The 19,371-nt window shown below is 38.5% G+C and overlaps 1 protein-coding gene across 1 annotated transcript in view; it reads right to left on the bottom strand.

The window, feature by feature from the left end:
- Positions 1–19,371, bottom strand: part of cry2 (cryptochrome circadian regulator 2) — a 29,635-nt gene that overhangs the window by 9,585 nt on the left and 679 nt on the right. Inside the window, exons 2-3 of the mRNA XM_041795117.1 lie at positions 11,798–11,906; positions 4,530–4,672 (exon numbers count right to left, since the gene is read on the bottom strand). Of these exons, the coding sequence (XP_041651051.1) occupies positions 4,530–4,672; positions 11,798–11,906 (252 nt within the window). The remainder of the gene's footprint in view (positions 1–4,529; positions 4,673–11,797; positions 11,907–19,371) is intronic.

Below are 19,371 nucleotides of genomic sequence, written 5' to 3'. Positions count from 1 at the left end.
GTAAATCAACAGTAGGGTATCTCTATAAAAATGCAATTGAATTATTTTGAAATAGATTCTATGGAATCATCCTGACTATGCTTGATTTAAACTTAATAATCCCACAGTCACATTGATAGAGAAATAAGTCGTACCTTTATAGAAACCTTCCATTGCCTAAAAAAGGTTCTGTCCTTCAGATATAATTTAATCTAGACATTTGTTTTCAGGATATTTGGGTAAAATGTTAAAATCTACTTTAAATGTGAAAATTACTCATACATATTAGTGCTACATGATTTGGTAATACTGGAAAATATTGTGACTAAAATGTAATACATAACTGGTATCATCAGTCTACTTGTTTGGTTATAAAAGAAAATACAGAGAATGATAGTTTAGAAATGTTTATTCCTCAACTCAAAACGCAAAAATATTAAGAAGCACACATTAATACAAAACCTGCAGATTTTACAGTGCTGCTTTCAAAATAACTTAATATTTTCCCCCAAAATTAAAAGTTTTCCTGTGTTGAAAATAAAGTTACTTCTATAAAGTGCAATAGCGGCACCATTGAAAACTTAAAGGCCTTTCTGCAGTGATTACGCAACCCAACCTTAATATAAAAACAATTTCAGACTTTTATGCGTGAATTATTTAATTGCACAGGCCAACATTAAAACTGTGATTTGGTTAGCTGTGCAGCACTAACATATATGAAAACCCCATGAACTATGGCTCAAGATTGCAGCAAACTCTTGTTTCAAACCTTTAAAACACCAACAAACCTCTGACCATATGCAAAGTAAAAGCAGTCATTAGCATCATCATTATTTCCAGGCTTCTTTGTTTTTGCAGTACGTTCTGAATCACTGCCCTGGAGAGTTGATATTTTGATCAATATTATCATATTTTCTAAATAAACCTGACTTCCCCTGCAGCTCTGTCCACACTGTGAAGCGTTTTGACCTGGTGTTATTCTTACAGTAAAATATGTTACATTTCAGCTGGACAGCTGAGAAAATGCCTGGATCAAAGCATTGGACAGTAGCAAAGATAGAACTACTGACATAACCAAACTAAACAAGGTAAACCTGCTGAAATACCTCTAAAGCTAATAGAAACCCTTTTTTGTGAAAATAATTCAACCTGAATTTCTTCTTTCAGATGGTGCAAATGACAGTGAAGCTCAGTATTTATAGTTTCCATCTTATACAACTAGTCTATATCTGTGAGCACGTACTCCTGCTCCTTGATAGGTGGATTTGCAGCAGGGAAAGTTTCCTATTGGTCAGTGCACTGTGGCTTCTATGTAGGAGCGCAGTAAGCTGTGCACATGTTCGCTACTACCAACATAAACCCTGCAGTAGAGCATGCACACACAGCTAAGCTCCCTCCTGCTGCCTCATCCACTCATTCAGTATTCTTACATAATGAACTGGAATATTACAAGCCTGTTTGTGTAATGCCATGCTGTAATACTGTGTCAGTCTGAGCACCCTCCGCGCAAAAGCCAGGACACAGAGAGGGTTGTATACGAGGAAAGTCTTTTGGCACTCCTTCCCCTCTTACTCATTCTGCCACCCTATCCCAGCACATGGACAGGGGTGTGAGCTACAGTAATGCAACATGACCACCGGAGGGCTCTGTGATGCTCCATTCAGTGATTCAGTTATTGTTCCAACTCCCTCTTATTTAAGGTGAACTATTTATAGAGTTAAACTCTCAATGAAGGACAGAGGAGAAGTGCGATAGCACAGACTCCACTTAGATTGTGGACTTTTTTGGGGAATCCTCAAATTTTGAGTATCCCTGCAATCTGCACCACCTAAGTCTATAAAGTTCATCACTGACCACAAACAATGACTGATGATAGTAAAGTGACTATTTCATAAATCTTTAAAGTTTGAATCCTAGCTTCTAAATACATAGACAAATGACAGATATAAAAAAACATAAAACACTGCCAGATGTCTTAGACCTCCATGTTTTGTAACAATGTTACAGTTCTCCTATTGTAGTAACATAGCACCTTTTATTGCTTTTTTGGGGGGGGGGGGGTTGTTTTTTTGTTTTTTTGTTTTGCTCAGTGGGATGTCACCAGCCCTCTTTCACAAAGTTTAACATTATTTAAAAACAGTGGTTCTGGTATATTAAGTACTGAAACAATTAAAGGACAACCATCCACATGTTTTATTTTACACTGTTGTTTAGAGATAAAAAAAAAAGTTGAATATTTTTCAATATTTCAACTCATTTTTCTTTTTTTTGGGGGGGGATAACAAAGTTGCTTTTTCTATTATAATACGATAATTTCTCAAAACTTCTGGGCAAATTGGCAAAAATTTGCCTGTTATCATAGTGAAACTGATTATAAATGTGCATCTTCTATCCATTTTTTCCCAGTCATGTATTTTGTTCCATCTAAGATCAGAACTGCAACAATTTGTTGTAGGGCTAGACCATATGAGAACCACTGATTTAAAAAGTAGTTTATGACTTCATAAAAGATGCAACAGTAAATTAAATTGCACCCAAGAAGCCTATGCCTTCTTTACTTTAGCTATTATGTGTTTGGTTTTTTTGGGGGGTTGTGTTTTTTGTTTTAAATTATTTAACATCATTATATCATTATAACAGCCTGTGGCCCCTTCTCAAAGAGTTGAGGTATGTCTGCATAAAAGAAGGTTAAGAAGACAGAGATTTTTGGCACAGCTTTAGCTTAGACTTTTGCTGCTGTTACATTAAAATGAGTTTATATGCTAAATGTGAGAATGTAACATGTTGGTTTGATACCATCTGTACTCTGAAGGCATTGCTATGAACAGTCTCAGAGAGACAATCCTATCTTGGTTTTGCCTTCTATTTCTTGCTGAATACCATCCATCTAGCCTTTGTTTGATATTGCTCATGTAATCCCAAATAATCCCCATCTACTGTATACTGGTTGCTAATGTGACATAGCACTATGTTTATCTTTATTGTGAGTTTCAATTAAAAAATATATATATATATATATATATATATATTTTAAAATAATTCCAAATAGATGTATTTACTTATTGACTTCCACAATACAAGCTTGAATTTCTCTGCGTCAGATTAAAACTCAATGTTATTACAATTAAACAGTCTAAGGTAATACACATACTTTATTGATCCAAAAGGAAATTCAGTGTATTATCAGATAAAAGCCTCAAACATCTTTGTAAATGAATCTGTTAGCTCAAACTGATTAGAGAAATACTCATTGATACCCTATATTTTATCTAAGTTGGAGGTATTTTTATTTCAGAGCATGTGTTCCAACAAACTTGAGAAAATATCAACAACCTACAAGTAGGGATGCACAGATTCAGTCCTGGTATTGATCATAAACAGCTACAGGTGTCAGACACAAGATTGATACAGCCTAGTCCTATACTATACTGTGTTTACAGCAAGCATGTGTGTGTGTGAGTCAAGTCACTGTCCTGAGCTCTCCAGTAGGCCTGTTCATAGTATGGAGAAAGCTAACTACATAAGCTGAGCAGTTTGCATGTACCCCACAAATTCAAGTAATATCAGTACAGCACATGTTATGATGAGTAACGGTTTAATCACGAGTTTAAACAAACAAACAAAGAAAGCAGACAAATCAAAAGGATGCGGTTAACTTTGTCAGCTACACTGCAAAGACAGCAGAAACTTCTTGAGTTGGTTTGAAAGTGACAAAACACTGGGAACCAGGGAACAGTTTGTCAGCAAATAAATACTTTCTAAAGGTGCTCTAAGACGATTTGTCAGCCAAATTATTGGATGTGAAACCTATGAGCTTTACTGGAGATACCTGGAGTTTTGAAGTTACTGCATAATGCAGTGCAACAGGCTAAACCAGCCACAAACTTCCACAGACCACACAAAAGCAACTTAGTTTCTATTACCATCAAGGAAATGCTTTATCAGTTTACTTAAGAGTATGAAACTTTGACAGGCAATCCTGGCAACATGAAAAGCATGCAGCTCCTGTGGCAGCAAAGGGTCAGTGATAAGACTGCAAGTGGTAGACAGAATATGGAGCAGATTGTGATGAAAAAAATCAGTTTGTGTGTATTAATTTAAGTGTTTCACAAAGTTGTGAAGACCTGATTTAACACTGGTATCTGATCAGATGGAAACCTAAGGCGTTAGAGTAGTACATCACTAGTTGAACCATGCACTGCCTCATAAAATGAACCTGCTCATGTGCATTATACCAAAAACCTACACATTGCAAAGGATGATCAAGAATTATGAAAATCTTATAACAAGTACATAGAGCCACACTTGTACTGCTTAGTAATAAACCAAAAAATCCCCCTTTTAAATGTGAATTATAACATTCCTGTATTATATCCCTTTCAATGCAGCAGGTAAACATCAATGTTGTAAAGATTGTAAGATTGAAGAAAAGGATCTCTTTGAGGTTTCTTCTTCAAATCATGCAGGTTTTACCAATCTCAGTGCTGACTGACCAAAGTTTAAACATTGAAGCAAGAGTAATCAGTGTGTTTGTGAAGTTTAATACACACCTGTCCAGGTTGTAGAGGGTGTGCGAGTTTCTGACAATGGTCTCCACTCCAAACTCTTGAGCCATCTTGATGATGGCGCCATCCCTTTCTTTCCCATAAGGCTCTGGGTCATATTCAAACGTCAACCTGGTCACTTTCCATTCCTGTGGTGAGGCATGGGATGAAAAAAGAAACCAAGACAGAGAGAGATATGAAGCACTTTTTAGCCAAGCAGTGAAACAAGCGTGACCAAAACAGTCCCTCATGGCACAATTCAAATCAATCCATACTGAAGACCCCATCAACAACCATGACAAGTTTCAAAAAATAATTCCAAGTTTTAAAAGCAGCTTTACAGCATTGTAGAGAGTACTTTTAAAAATGTAAGACTTCTGAAGACCCTATAAGACTTGAACAATAAAAAAGAAAAACTTTTTTCACACCGTGCAGCATTAGTGATCACTGGTGATTGATTCACATGGAATTCAACAGCTTTGATAGTCCTTTTCCCTAGTTTAAACTATTCTGCACGTTTTGTAGGCCACTTCATAATTATAGTCTGCCCCAGTCAAGAATTTTCCCATTTTTGCATTCTTTCTTCAGTTCCTGGTCTGTGAATTAATATGTAGTAAGGTTTTTGAATAGCTAAATACTTTTTACATGGACAAGCAAGTCAACAAAAAAAGAATAATTACACTGGATATGATACTGAGTAGAAAATGAAGCCATCAGACATGTCTCAGCCAAAATGCTGTCTACAATGCAAGACCTTTTAAAAGAATCTAACAGAAGACCTAAAGACTTTTTATGGATCAATGAGAACCTCAGAATAGTTTAATCGGCATCAAACTACTGGCAGATTTAACATTTTCCTCAAAAACAAACATAAGTAAATGAACAAACACCTTTTTGAGAAAGAGGTTATATGTTTCTACACAAAGTCAATGCAAAAGCAGCGTTTGCTTTTGCAAAGCAGAAGTCTCAGAAGGGCTGGTAATTTAGGCTTAGGCTTGCTCTAAAATTATTCTTATCATCCCTGTTCTGCTAAATTTTTAGCACAGGTCACAGGAAATCTTAACAAAATAGTGCCAGATTATGTTGAGGCAACAGCAGAGGAGGGCCAGCTCCTTCCCAGTGCTAATGTTGTCTTCATCTTAGTAAACTGCTCACTTTTACACTGATGGACATGTTGTTGGCAGAGCTACTGTTGTCATCTCTGTATTTGGTCAGAACAAGAAGCTTCATACTATTGAATTCCTGCAGTATATAATAGAAAACTTCTGGTGTGTTATGTAAAAGGCTGTTGTATGGCCATGGTGAGCGCCTCATTGCTCCTCCCTGCCTGAAACTAAATCCCATCAGGGAATCTTCTCATAAATGTTAACACTGTCAGCTTCCCCTCTGATACACTTCAGTGCAGCGAGACATGCAAACTATGACTGCGTGTGAAGCAGATTCTGTTTGTGTAACGAGACACAATGGACATGCAGGCCAATCACTGATCATATTTCTTGGCTCTATTTTGGCTGCAGCATTTGCCACTGCATCAGGGAGCACACAAAACTCTCACAACAGGGTGTTTTTGAACATTCTTTCACGTAACATCACTGCCACTGCAGGTGTTGTTACAGTATATCCACCTTATATTAGTAGAAAAAGTTCGCATAGCACTAAGACGTTAATCCAATTTGATTTCACAGATGTATGCAATGACAGTTTATGACTATATGAAGGTGATGAATCAACTCAGAATTATTACCAGATTCTGCAGCTTCCCTCGGCCCTGCAGAGCTTACACATCCCACATCTCACTTGCTCCACTTCACAGTTATAAAAGAGAAACCGCCTCTGTCAAATTCACATATATTTACTACCCAAATATGCTGCTGTAGTCTGACAGCAAGACTGATTCCACAACAGCTCCAAAAACAGCTTTTGCATTTTCACATTATAGAAAAGGTGTGACTTTAGCTGAGCAACCTGGTTAAAGACCCATGTTGTTCTCATGTTGTTATTACCAATAAGGAAAGATCAGATTTTATTGTACAAGTCCTCAGTAGCTACTCAGTACTTTAAGTAAACTTTAAATATGATCATTATATTTTTACTTTAGAAAATTTATTGGCCATTAAATTTACTTCTTCTAAGTAAATTTCATCCAAAGGTAACAATACTTTTATTGAGCACAATCATACTTTTTCCACCTCTGCTAAAAAGCTTTAAACTAGTTATAAGCTACCAGCTCAGCTCAACATGAGACAGAAATAGAGTCTGGCAGAGGAAATAAGTCACTAAAATGTCATCAGTCATCAAGCACAGTCATCTTTCCTGTGCTTGCTGGAAAGGTCCAACAATAGGGCTACACATATGACTATAATGGACTGATCTGTAAGCTGGGCAAACTCCAAATGAGGAATAATCATGCCTTTTATCTTCTGGATGTATATCTAAGCAACAGACTGCTACATAGGCATTCAACTTCTATTGAAATTTGAAAAAAAAGTGTGATGTCTTCTTTAATACGTGTTGCCCCAGCTAACAAAAAAAAACATTACGCTCTTTGTCTTCATATGTGAATGAACTAAGCTCATTTAGATTAGAGCTGAACTAAAGAGCCTGATGAGTTCAACATTACAGACTCATTTAATGTTCATGAGTAAATAACTACTTGTGCTTGTGTAGTATTTTTCTGGTCTTATGATCACTCAAAGCACTTTTACACCACCTATTCATGCCACATACACACTGTGATAGCAAATGTAAAGCGTCAAAATGCAAATTACTGCTGTCCCGTTTACACACAATTACAGGCTGCTGGTGTAGCAGTGGGAGGTTTTTGGTGTTCATCAGCTTCCCAGGGACACTTCAACATGTAAATAAACATAGGGACTAGACCCTAAATCTTTCTGTTGAGAGATGGCAGACTGCTGGGTCCAGTAAGGGCCTTAAGAGGATCCTACAGGTTACTTACAGGTTACAAAATTTTTCATGATCTCTGATGTCAGAGCTCTCCAACACAGCAGAACCCTTCCAAAATCTGACTTGCGCACTCTTTAAGTGTTCCAACATAATAACATTGTGCATCCCTAATTTCTAATAGATTGGCATGGCACCGGCAGATTTTGGCTTAAAAAGTGAATAACTGGTATCAGGAGATAATAAAGAAATTCTTTTGATGTTTACAGCCAATATTTTGGCTGTAAAATCTGCCTATATTGGCTGTAAATACTGGCTGTATGAACAAACAAGTTAGTGGAATTTTAGGCAAGGCCAACTGACCAACTGTGAAGTGTTTTAAGGACTGCAATGTGTGAAATTGCCATATCTGGTATCTGCAAATATCCAAAATCGTTCATTCCCATTTGAAATGTTTAGTGTAATATTAAATAATAATATTTTGTATTCGACTTCTCAAGGAGCATTTTGGTTTGATTTCTTTTCACAAACGAGTGAATTTTGTTTATGTTGTTTTTTGATGTATCAGTTGACATTGTGCTGCTAATGCAATACAATACAATACAATACAACAATAACTTTATTCATCCCCGAAGGGAAATTTGTTTGTCTGTAGTCTCATGTAGTCATCTGTTTATAGTAGAATTATAGAGTCTGATTGCTGAGGGTATAAAAGATCTCCTATATCTTTCCGTCCTGCAGCGAAGAGAGAGGAGCCGTCAACCACCGTTGTTTTTTTTGGTCATTTAAGGTGATATGAAGTGGATGATCCATGTTCCCCAGAATGGCCTCCACCTTCTTCAGTGTGCATCTCTCCACCACATCCTCCAATGAGTTCAACTTGATTCAAACCACAGAGACAGCTTTTTTCACTAGTTTGTAGATGTTTTAATAAATAGATTTTATAAATAATAATAAATTTTAATCAAAAATAGTGTCTATATATTATTATATACCATAGGGTGAGGAAACTGTCATCTTGGGGTGTTGTCTTCTTGGGACACCCACTTCGCGACCTGTCTCTGACATCCCCCCTTTATATGGACCTTGGCCTTCAGTTTGGAAACGGTACTAGGGTTGACTCCAAACAATGCCGCAACTTGGTTTTGCGGAACACCAGCTTGAAGTTGCCCTATCGCACGGGCCCTATCCAGATCAGTCAAACGTGTCATGCCGATTCTTGAAGCAGACATCTATTGACCACTGTAGCAGGGTCCATGCTCACAGGTGCTGCCAATCAGGCACCTGATTGGCAGCAACTGGGGGTACCAGAAGCGCAAAACAAGAGTCAATAGCAACAGCAAAATAAGCTGTTTGGCATTGGCAGAGAAGATTTGGCAAATTTTTCATAGGCACAACCCACATACTCTGCTCTGCTGCTCATCCCACAAATGCACGTTCCTTACAAATGTGGCACCATTTAAAAGGGTAACAAACAGGCTTTTCAATGGTATAAGATTTATTGCCGTGAAGCATTGTTACAACAAAGAACTAATTTACCAAACACAAATTTCCTTACTTTTTGTGCTAAGTTTATATATGTGAGAATGGTGGCTATAACTTTGAACTGACTTTTTTTTTTATTTTACAGACAAAATATCGAGGTATATATAATCATTTACTGTAATTCAGCTTAAAATATCAATATAGGATTTTTGGTCTATATCGCTCAGCGCTACTGTCCACACAAACCCCTTTTTTTCAAAGGATATCCTGTTATTACCATCAACAGCAGCATACATACGGTGATTCTACACAGCATACTACAGTCTGGAATAAAAAGTTGATGTGTATCACAGATGAGAAGGTTCTGACCACTAGCCTCTATTGGGATGTCTAACAAGTGTGTTAGGCTGAATTTTTTCCAAATAATTCAAGTGCTCGTTAACCATTGTGTTGTACGTCTCCTCTTCACACATTCAGGTGGGGGTGTAGAGGGAAGGAGTGAGTGGATTTAAGGGGTCACAGGTTATTGTTAAGTGTTAGAGTGGGGGAGGGAAAGAATGTAAGAGTATCAAAGCTGCAGTGAACCTATTCAGTCTGTCAGTCCAAGAGCAGCTCTCCATATTGTAGGAGATGGTTTTCTGTCTTGATGATGTTCTCACAGTAACTGTATAAAGAGGGTCCAGTATTATGTGGTCATTTCTTATTTTCTATCTTTTAAAAACTGACTGATTTTACACAGCATGCCTGACTCTGGTAGATGATGTGTGCTATGTAACAAAACACTGTATGTTATATATAAAAAAAAAAAGATCACTTTCATCATCCCAGTGTGGGATGATGATTACATCTCTTTAGCCATTTAGCCTCACAGACAGTTCAAGGTGGGACTTTCATGTCCTTGTTACACCATGCCATCAGTGTATAAAGTATGTCCTGCACTGTTTTATGTGCGTTTAGGTTAGAGGTCAATTAAGCCATTTATCTAAACTACTATCCTTGTCTCAATATACAAGCCTCATGGGAGCATTGATTTATTGACAATAGGTATGTCCACCTTTCCTAAAGTAGGTAGGGTTATGCCCCCTTTAAGCACGTTACTAGTGGACCTTTTTCTGATTGATCTATACCACACACCATTCTATGAATGCTTTAATGTGTTCAAGTCCTTCAGCTAACACAACAAACTGAAACTGTATCTCCTCGTCTGTCTAAAAACTATGGCACTCGCCATGTTGATACCTTTGTTTTGGTTTCTTGTTGGCTGTCTTCTATGTATTTATGCTGTTCAACTTCCAGCTCAAAGCCCAGTGGGGAAACAGTAGAGCATGGGCAGAGGCCAAGGCCAGTTTGGGTCTCACTGAGGCATATACATGGAGGAGTAAATTAACTCTCAAATGTGTTATATAGGTGTGTTAGTCAGACTATGAGTAATTCAAGTTATTACAATCAGCTGGACTAATACGTGGATATGCATTTTAAAAGTTCAGTTTTAGTCAGATTAGCATGAAAAGTAGACTCTTTCTATAAGCATGTAAATACACTAAGGCATAAAGGTGGGTGGAAGTCTTTCTGATGCTGAGCTGGCATCAGAGGTAGAAAAACGATCAAACAGGGTGAAACGGCATTGGAGCCTTCAGCTGTTGACTTGAATGTAAAGTACGAAGGCACAATGATGGAAAAGCTTCAATGTAGAAATGTTGCAGACATGCAGTGAAATGTCTATATTTTCTCTAGATCATCAACAGTTACTGTTGAAGCTGAAGACTTCTTCAAGCTAGCTTCAAATGAGTCACACAGAAGTCTCCAAATAATGTCATGGCCTTGTCCCTTTATTCTAGTTGCCCCATTTACAAAGCATTACTATTTCCATTAGTGGTTTGCAGGCTGCCAAATCAGCCCCACACAGTCTTTGTTCTTTTTACAGAGAATGAAGAGGCGGACCAGAGATGCAGCATTTCCATCTCAAACAGGCTATGTAAACGAAGCTAAAGGATTTCATCATTTAAGGTATTAGGCCAAACATCTTTGAGTCCTTCAGGCCGTAGATGGATGGATAATTGCTTTTTGGGGGAAGTGAGAGGTTGGTAGGGGGTATGGCTGTTTGTTTGAAGTCGAATGGGTGAGGGGTGAAACAGTGGGATTTTTACACCGTCAGTAAAACCATTCAGGTTAAAAGCCAGTTGGTTTTCCTGTTTGGGTAGGGGTGTGCTCTCCTGTAGATTGGTGATTCTAGAAAGATGTTTTTTTTTCAGTGTAGCTCTTTTCTAATACTTTGACCTCTTTTAACACAGCAACTCTGGCCTGGTTTTAGAGGATTCTGTCCACACAGCTTTAAGACTGCTTCTTGGCCTGATTCAGCAGACTGAGATTTTTTCTAAAGAAGGGTTAATTGTTTGCTGTAGGTGCAGACGGTATCCATCTATTGCTAGGCCAGATAGCTATGTATACACCCAGATAATAAGTGTTACAATTTTCACAATTCACAGGTGCTTACATGAGTAATTAGTGTTCAATAATGATACAACTGCAGATTCAAATGATGGATTTGTCTGGTTCTGGGGTTGGTTAACATCAACTCTTCAGTAAGCATTTCAGCCAGCTATGGGAGGCTTTTATATTCCAAATATAGTACATTCTCAAAATTGAATACAAATAACACAAGCAACGTAATGTACCTGTCCCATTTATACTGAGGTTGCTACCTCAAGGCAGAAGTATTATTTCACACATTGTTATGACAGCATCAGCACAAAAATGTAAACAATTAAATGTTCAAGGCTTTTTTTAACCTTGCAATGCCTCCAGCCCAGAGCTGTTGGTGTGCTTCCTGATGTTTGCCAGTTTTGGTCTTTACAAAGATAAGACCAGTGTTGTGGGGGAATACGTACCTTTAAGAGTCTTGGGAAAACATCGGTAGGTTGTCCTCTGACTACAAACAATCTGGAGTTGAGTTTCCTCAGACTGTTGTCCAGATCCTCCAGAGCCTCCAGCAGAAACCTGAGCACATACACAGAGAAGAGAATTCAAATTTAAAAGAAATATACCCCACTTTCTCTGCAGTGGTATGTCTAGCTGTGAGGAATTGATCTTTTCACCTTATTTTCTGAAAGTGATAGGGTAGCACAGTATTTCAGACCACAAACCCTAGACGTTATTGATTGACAATAAAATGTCAGGGTCAGGATTGCTTCAGCTGAACAGTACAGGAAAAGGTTTGCAGCGTAGGAGGATGGGTTCACTCTAGTGTACTTCCTGTCCCACCAGTATGCAGCTTCTTATTAATTTCCTGTGATTTTCTTTTTATCACTTCTTGCAATTCTGAGAACTGACATGCTGAGCAAAGTGAAATCATATTACATGTTAGTAACTCCATGTAGACTTTGTTTTTGAAGCCTCTACTTAACAAGAAAACCATCTGTGACTTACATGTTGGAATCTGCACTGTGCCCAAGCATGTTTGACCCCAAAAGGGGCTAGTGGTTGACTACCTCGTTCAAGCACAATACAGTTCCTTGGCCCTGGCACGGTTGGTAGAGGAGGACTTCTGCATAGTACAGTTACTCATGCACAAGCACAGGTATACAATGTGGCTATAAACTATAATCACTTTAGTCGTTCCCCTCAATAATCATTGTAAATACTAGCATCAAAGGGTACATGCTGGTCCAATGCATTGGTTGCTTGTTTACTCAAATTTAGAGTACATGTGAATTACACTGATGATGTATATACAAGAACTGTGTTTAGGCCAAGTAACCTTGTAAATCAGATGGATTGGCCAGATTCCTTGTCAGGAATCTGGCCAATCAGACAAATCCATCTTGCAAAGTTTTAGTTTGAAATGACTGTGCCAGGTCTGAAACAGACCTAACCAGTCAGTGTCATGTTAGGGGAACGAGACAGCATTTATGGGCAGGGTTTAGTTGTATTGAAAGCCAGTAGCGATGGCTTCCACCAGTGTAGCAGTTAGCTCAGACGTAGCTACTATATAGCCCTCGTTTTATCAGAACAGGACCACATTTATTTACTAAATGAAGAGCAAACAACAGCACCGGAAGCTTTTAATGACAGAAACAATGTTTTCACTCTTCTCCCAATCTGCTTCTGCATGAGTTAGCGACAGTTACAGGAGGCATTTAGTTGTACTGTAAGCTGGTATATACAATAGCTGCTGCCAGTGTAGTGATAAGCTTAGATGTAGCTTAAGTATAGTAGAAGTTTTATCAGAACTGAACCATGTTTCTTTATTAAAACAAGAGCAAAAAAACCACGCCACAGCTTCTCTTGCTGGAGAAGATGGTTTAGCACTTCTCCCAACCAGCCTCGGCAGTTTTATCCAAGAGCAGGTTCTTCAGCTTGTAACCTCGTAACCAGCTCATGCTCTGATTAGCCCATAAGGAATTTGACAGACAGAGCATTCATCCAATCACCATCTGAGAATTTTTTGACACTTCCCAAACACTTTGTATGGGAGGTTTCCCAGATGAACGTAAATTATATCCATGCAAAGGATATATGAAACAGCCCATCTGGTGTGTCAAGTTACAGGCCAGGCTGAGTGCAGGCCAGTGGGATACAGGAGAGAGGGAAGCAATTGTCTGCCAGCTCTTTGGCCTCTGGGGGTTACGGTCTCTATTTTGTGGCTTCCAGTGTCTGCTGGTCATTGTTTACAGTCCGACAAGCAACACGAGATGCATGAATGGAGTTGGGCCATGGGAGTTAATGTCTAAAACTAGATTGTTATCTTCATTCCTATGCTGATATCTGTTTAGAGATTAACACAAAGCTTCAAGGGACATCCATGGAGCTCACGGATTGTATTTCTACCTCCTTGTTCTCCACAGAGATTGTGAATAGAGAACAGAACAATCTGACTCAGACGGTTGTCCCTTCCTTTGAGGTTCTGCACTCATGCAAATATGTGTTCACAGCAAGAAATGTGATATCAACCAGACAAAGTCCCTCCCTACCTCCCAGGGTTGCCAAGTCTGGGTGACAAATCTAGCCCAATGGCCGATAAAAAACTAGCCCAAAAACCAAGCCCAATGCTGAAATTGAACATAAGCCAGTAAAAACTCTGTCACACCACATATATTGCTTGTGTGCATGCTGGTGTGCTGCTTCCGTGTGTGGCGTGTATGTCTGTGTGTCAGTGTGGCACAGGTGATCTTTGGTTGTGTGCCATGTTCTTAGTTTTCCTGCTTCTTTGCTGGTTGATTTAGGACTGTCCACAAGGAGACGAAAACAGTATATTGCCGTTTTTTTTCAAAAAAGTTTTTCCGTAAAGGTGGGATAGTTTCAGGAAATATCAGCGTAAGCACGAAACCACTGAAGACGACTGAAAACGCTGCAGTGCATATGCCAAGCCTGTACGTAGCGCTGTATTGCTGCCACGGAAATGCACCAAAAGAGAGAAGAAGAAGATCACAGAAAACTGACACAAACTTTCTTCTAGTTGCCGTTCTGGTTGTTCTCCGCACTGGATTCAAGAACATATGGTGTGTGTGCATTTCGCGGTGGTGGTAAAGGAGCATCAGATTTTGCTGTAAAAGTCATATCAAGCTCAGTAGCTTCTGCAGCACGAACACAACCCTGTAATCCACCATTGTTGTTTTGGCTGGACCCGCACCGGCGTCTTAAGAGAGCTACGCTACGTGTGCCGTAATCGTTTCAAGAAAGATTGAAAGAAGGCTGTCCACATGGAGACAAAACGGTAGTCGTTTAGGTATTTGTGCACTCTGGGACCCATTTTCGAAAAGGATTGTTTACAGTCACCCAAAATGCCGTTTCCGTGTGGATGAAACGCTGATACGACAAAAAACTTTTGCGTATACTCCTGAATTCGTCTCATGTGGACAGGGCCTTAGTTGTACTTAGGGTAAATAAAGTCGTTTATTCTGCTTTGGATATTAAATACACACACAAAACATCAACAAAGGGTCCGCTCAACTCACGGACAAAAAAAATCTATCCCTGGCAGTATGTAAAAAAATAGCCCAATTCAGTGGGAAAACCACAGACCTGGCAACCCCGCTACCTCCGTTGTCCCTCCAAGAGAACTACATGAAGTTGGATACAGACAATTTTCTGCTTTGTTGTAAAATTATGAAAATTATTTTGCCATCCACTCAACACAAACTGCTTGGAAAAGCACATTTAAACTATGCATGTATTATACTTAAACAGCACTGCTTCTTTCAGATTTTGAAAGTAATTTTCAAAACAAACAATATTGGACTATTTTTATCCATCCCAAACTTGTAGAGGTGTAAGATAAATTACATGCATTAGTGCCAAAGCTTGTGCCAAAAACAACAGGGCAAATTTCAGACGTATATGTAGGTGTGTAAGCCATAAATATAACAACATAAATATGTAATAATGATGGAAAGCAACACTATCACTCTGTTTTGAGAACAATAATTCTTACTTACAGGATGACAATGGAAATGACATCAATAACCCAAGTGGGTGTACCATCTACTGATATGTGATACATGCACTGTGCTTTGGGAACATTCATCTTAAGAATGTCACACAGACATTAAACTTCAATACAACAGGGAAAATCAAACAGTATCAAAAATAGTTTATACATCACTGAGAGCAAAGTAGAAGTTGAAGCACCCAGTATTGTGTAATTTCTTGTTTTAAACAAACAAAAATTGCAATCCTTCTCCTCCACACTGTCTAATTTTGCACAAGAACAAATGTTGCAAATCTGTTGCAGTTTAGACAAAGCTTGATCTGTTTCCCTGGAAGCACCTTTGAGTTTAAACAGTGACCTTATTTTTTTATTTTGATGCTTTTCAATTGTATCAATCGTTAAAATAACAGAGACTGTACCTTTTCAAGTATTTTGTTTCAGAAAGTATCTAAATTGTACAACATTTTGACATAATCCAATACAGATTTTTTTTTATTATTATTATTTTTATTCAGGCGGTCTTTGCAATTATAGATAGGAACAAACATTATGAATAATTGAACAAAGACAAGAACTAAAGCCCAGAACCTAGTGGGGCGCCTCAGGTTAAAAGTAATTCCCATATAGATGGTCAAAAGTCTGCAGTAGTCCAGAGAGTGACAAGAAGACAGCCAGCAATCTCCCACTCAGCAACAAAGTCAGTCCATTTCTCCTACTTCTTAGCAAAGGTTGCTCCTTTGAGCCTTGGAGAGCCACGTTTCAATTTCATATATTTCTGTTACTTTTGACATCAGCCTGATTGTTTCAACAGAATAAATATAAACCTAAGATTATACAGGATACTTTAATAAGATGAGATTTGAGACTGCTATTCACACCCTCATGCAGTGTATGGCCATAATATTACAGCTGATAAGAGTTTGAATTTAATAAGAATGCATATAACTACATTTGGAGAGTTTTTTATTAATATGCCTATAATTGATAACCATCTGTACAAGTTGGTACAGTAACACAAGAGCGTCTGTCCCAGAAAATGCTCTGATAGCTTTAAAATCTGGGTTTAAATGCACAAAAGAAACATGTTTTCACAAACTTCAATTAGCGCATATAGAAAATGTTTGTTCACACAAAAACAAGACATTTCCCAATATGTTACAGACTGTTATTGTGCCCTCCCACTGGCTCACACTGCGTTGTCTTTTTACTTTTTAAATGATCTGGTAAAACTGTAGCCAAAAAGCTTTTCACTAACCTAATGTTCTTCTTCACTCCAAAATGCACAAACAAGAGTTCTTGTGCCTCACTGTAACTTTGTTTGTTATTTTTGTGAACACTGATTTATGAAGACAAACTGAGGCACTCATGCAGGCTTCAAATGAACTTTATCTCACCGCTAAAAATAATGAATCTAATCATCATAAGGTTGCACTAGATTATATCATACAAGGGAATGTATTAAAGTGTTAGTTCCGTATAACATGATTTTTAAAAATTTTCTAAAATCATGTAGGTGCTAATCATTAATCTCTGTTTTTGCAAACAGTCCCAGGTAAAGTTTCAAAAACGATAGTAATGATAGCTCAACTTTGTATTTTGGGTCAGTGTCAGTCTGTTTACATGCATAGTAAAGTTGATCTGCAGTTATAGCTCAACTGGGTCATGTAAATGGCCTACTGTCCTTTTCTCAGTATACATGCATCAGGAGAAACTTCATTTAATTGATGGGACGATGTCCCCCTCTGTTACAGTGGGCTGTGATATGCCCCCTTCAGCTAGTTACAATGAACCTTCCCTCATCATTTTGCACTCTATGCTTTAGGTTTGGCACAAACACAATGCAAAAAATTATCATAAGGTGACTGGATTAATGTTCTGTTTGTCATACTCATTATGGATTCAATTTCAATCAGAGCAACAGGACAAAATGAGGTGGCCCGCATGCACAGCTCTGGCGGTAACCTGAGTGTGTCAGGCAATCACAGCCAGGTTAACAAACAGTGGAGCTTGTTGGTTGAAACAACTCATGCCGAGGCCAGTCAGGAAAAGTGCAGAAACATCTTCTCTGCCAAGAGAAGCTTTCAGTGGGCCTCTTTGCTCTTGTTACAAATAAATGTAGCTTAGTTCTGATAAAACTGATGCTATACCATGGCTACATCAGAGCTAATCGCTACACTGATGGTAGCCACCGTATATACTGGCCTAAAGTACAATTAATCCCTGCCCGCAACTATCACAAACTCATGCCAAAGGAGGAGAGTAAAAACAACCTTTCCATCACGAAAAGCTTTCAGCGCAGTTTTTTGCTCTTTAATCAGTCAAGCAAAAGTGGTCCAGTTATACTACAGTTATACTACAGCTACATTCAAGTTAATTGCCACACTAGTGAGAGCCATTGCTATCAATCTGATATGCCACCAATAGCTACTGCCTAAGTGATGTTGAATGGCCAGGTCGGAGCTTTGCAACATGGCTTTGTCTGATTACTGACATCAGCTTTGCAAGGTTAATGCCTGGTATCCCCCTAGCCCAGTGGTTTCCGGGGGGGGGGGGGTCAAAAGACCCTGAGAGGGGTTTAAGAATGCTTTCCAAAAAAAAAAGGACAAATTTAAAATAACTTTAAATTGGTATATTTTATCCATTATTGTAAAAAAAAAATCCAAATTAAAGTAAAACCACAGTTACAGGGTCGGATTTCTGCCTAAATGTTGGTAATGTTAACAAAAACTCCTTACAATATACATTTTTTCACGGTGCCTTGTGCAACACCATATGCCTCCTCCAGGGACTGTGAGTCACTGCGGGCTTTTATTTTGGGGGTCACCAGCTATAAAGATTGGGAACCACTGGCCTGAACTACAGTGACATCCAAAGGCAGATGACCATGCAACTTCTGCTATGCTACACATTTATGCTCACAGACCTCTGAGTCTAAAATCTGGCATGAAAACCGGAGCATGCACAGACCACCTTTTCCAGTTTGGGTCCAACTGAGGCATAAGCTTGCAAGAGAAAATCGGTCTCCAACATCATTATCTAGGGGAGTCAGTCCACCCTGAGAAATTTAATTTAGTACAATTTCAGTCAGACTAGCAGGCTTAAATTAATGTATTTAAAAGCCCAGATTTAGCTGGGCCAACGCTCTAACTTGACTTTCTTTTAGCCCATATAAACATACCCCCTGTTGGAAAGGGGCACCCATGATTGATGAAGAAGCTCTTAGAAATGGTGCACTCCTATGTCTGCTAAACCATCACTGTATGCTGGGGAGGAGGGTTACCGCAACCTCACTGATCATCACAAATGTCAATACGAAGTTTACTGTATGGTGGCAGAAATCTCAGAAACAAGTTTGTCAGCCTAAGAAAATATAACCACCACATGCATGACCTTGTATCACCAGTAATGAAACACGTTTTGAGTGAACTGCACCTTTAAGGATGCCCATGTATTGTATTGAAATTCCCAATAACATTGTTAAAAAATTCTCTATATGGCAGTTTTTTTGCTCTGTTTTATAAGAAGACGATCTGTTAACCATATGTTGCATAATGTGCTGTAATATTAACTGAACATAAACTGGCAAACTACCGTACCAACGGTATCCTCGGTTTACTGAAATGACTTTATAAGGGCTGAATAACGTCATTCAATCCCCATGTAGACCAGGCATGTAATATTAGATAACTTTGACGCCGTGTACTGGCACCTTTTAACATCAATGGCGGCCCAAAGACAAGTTTTCACCTTTACATGTGACCCTACAAGTTGAATGAAATATCCATTCATCAATTCAGTGACTCTTTCTTATCAGCAGCAAAGGTAAACACTGAAGCGCCAGCCATTCTTGGTGGATACCAGCCCACACAACTGTTACTGCGCCATTCACTTTTATATAATTCACATCCAACAGGTTGCTTACATAAAATGCAGTTGTTAAGCTGTAATTTGTATCCAATGTGACCCTCTTCAATTCCATTGTATTACACTAAAGCGGAATAAGTTGGGCGATGGTAATTATTGTGAACTGTTTCT

The sequence above is a fragment of the Cheilinus undulatus genome, linkage group 9 (assembly GCF_018320785.1).
Source record: "Cheilinus undulatus linkage group 9, ASM1832078v1, whole genome shotgun sequence".
NCBI classification, from domain to species: Eukaryota; Metazoa; Chordata; class Actinopteri; order Labriformes; family Labridae; genus Cheilinus; species Cheilinus undulatus.
This window is presented reverse-complemented; position numbering and strand designations above follow the sequence as displayed.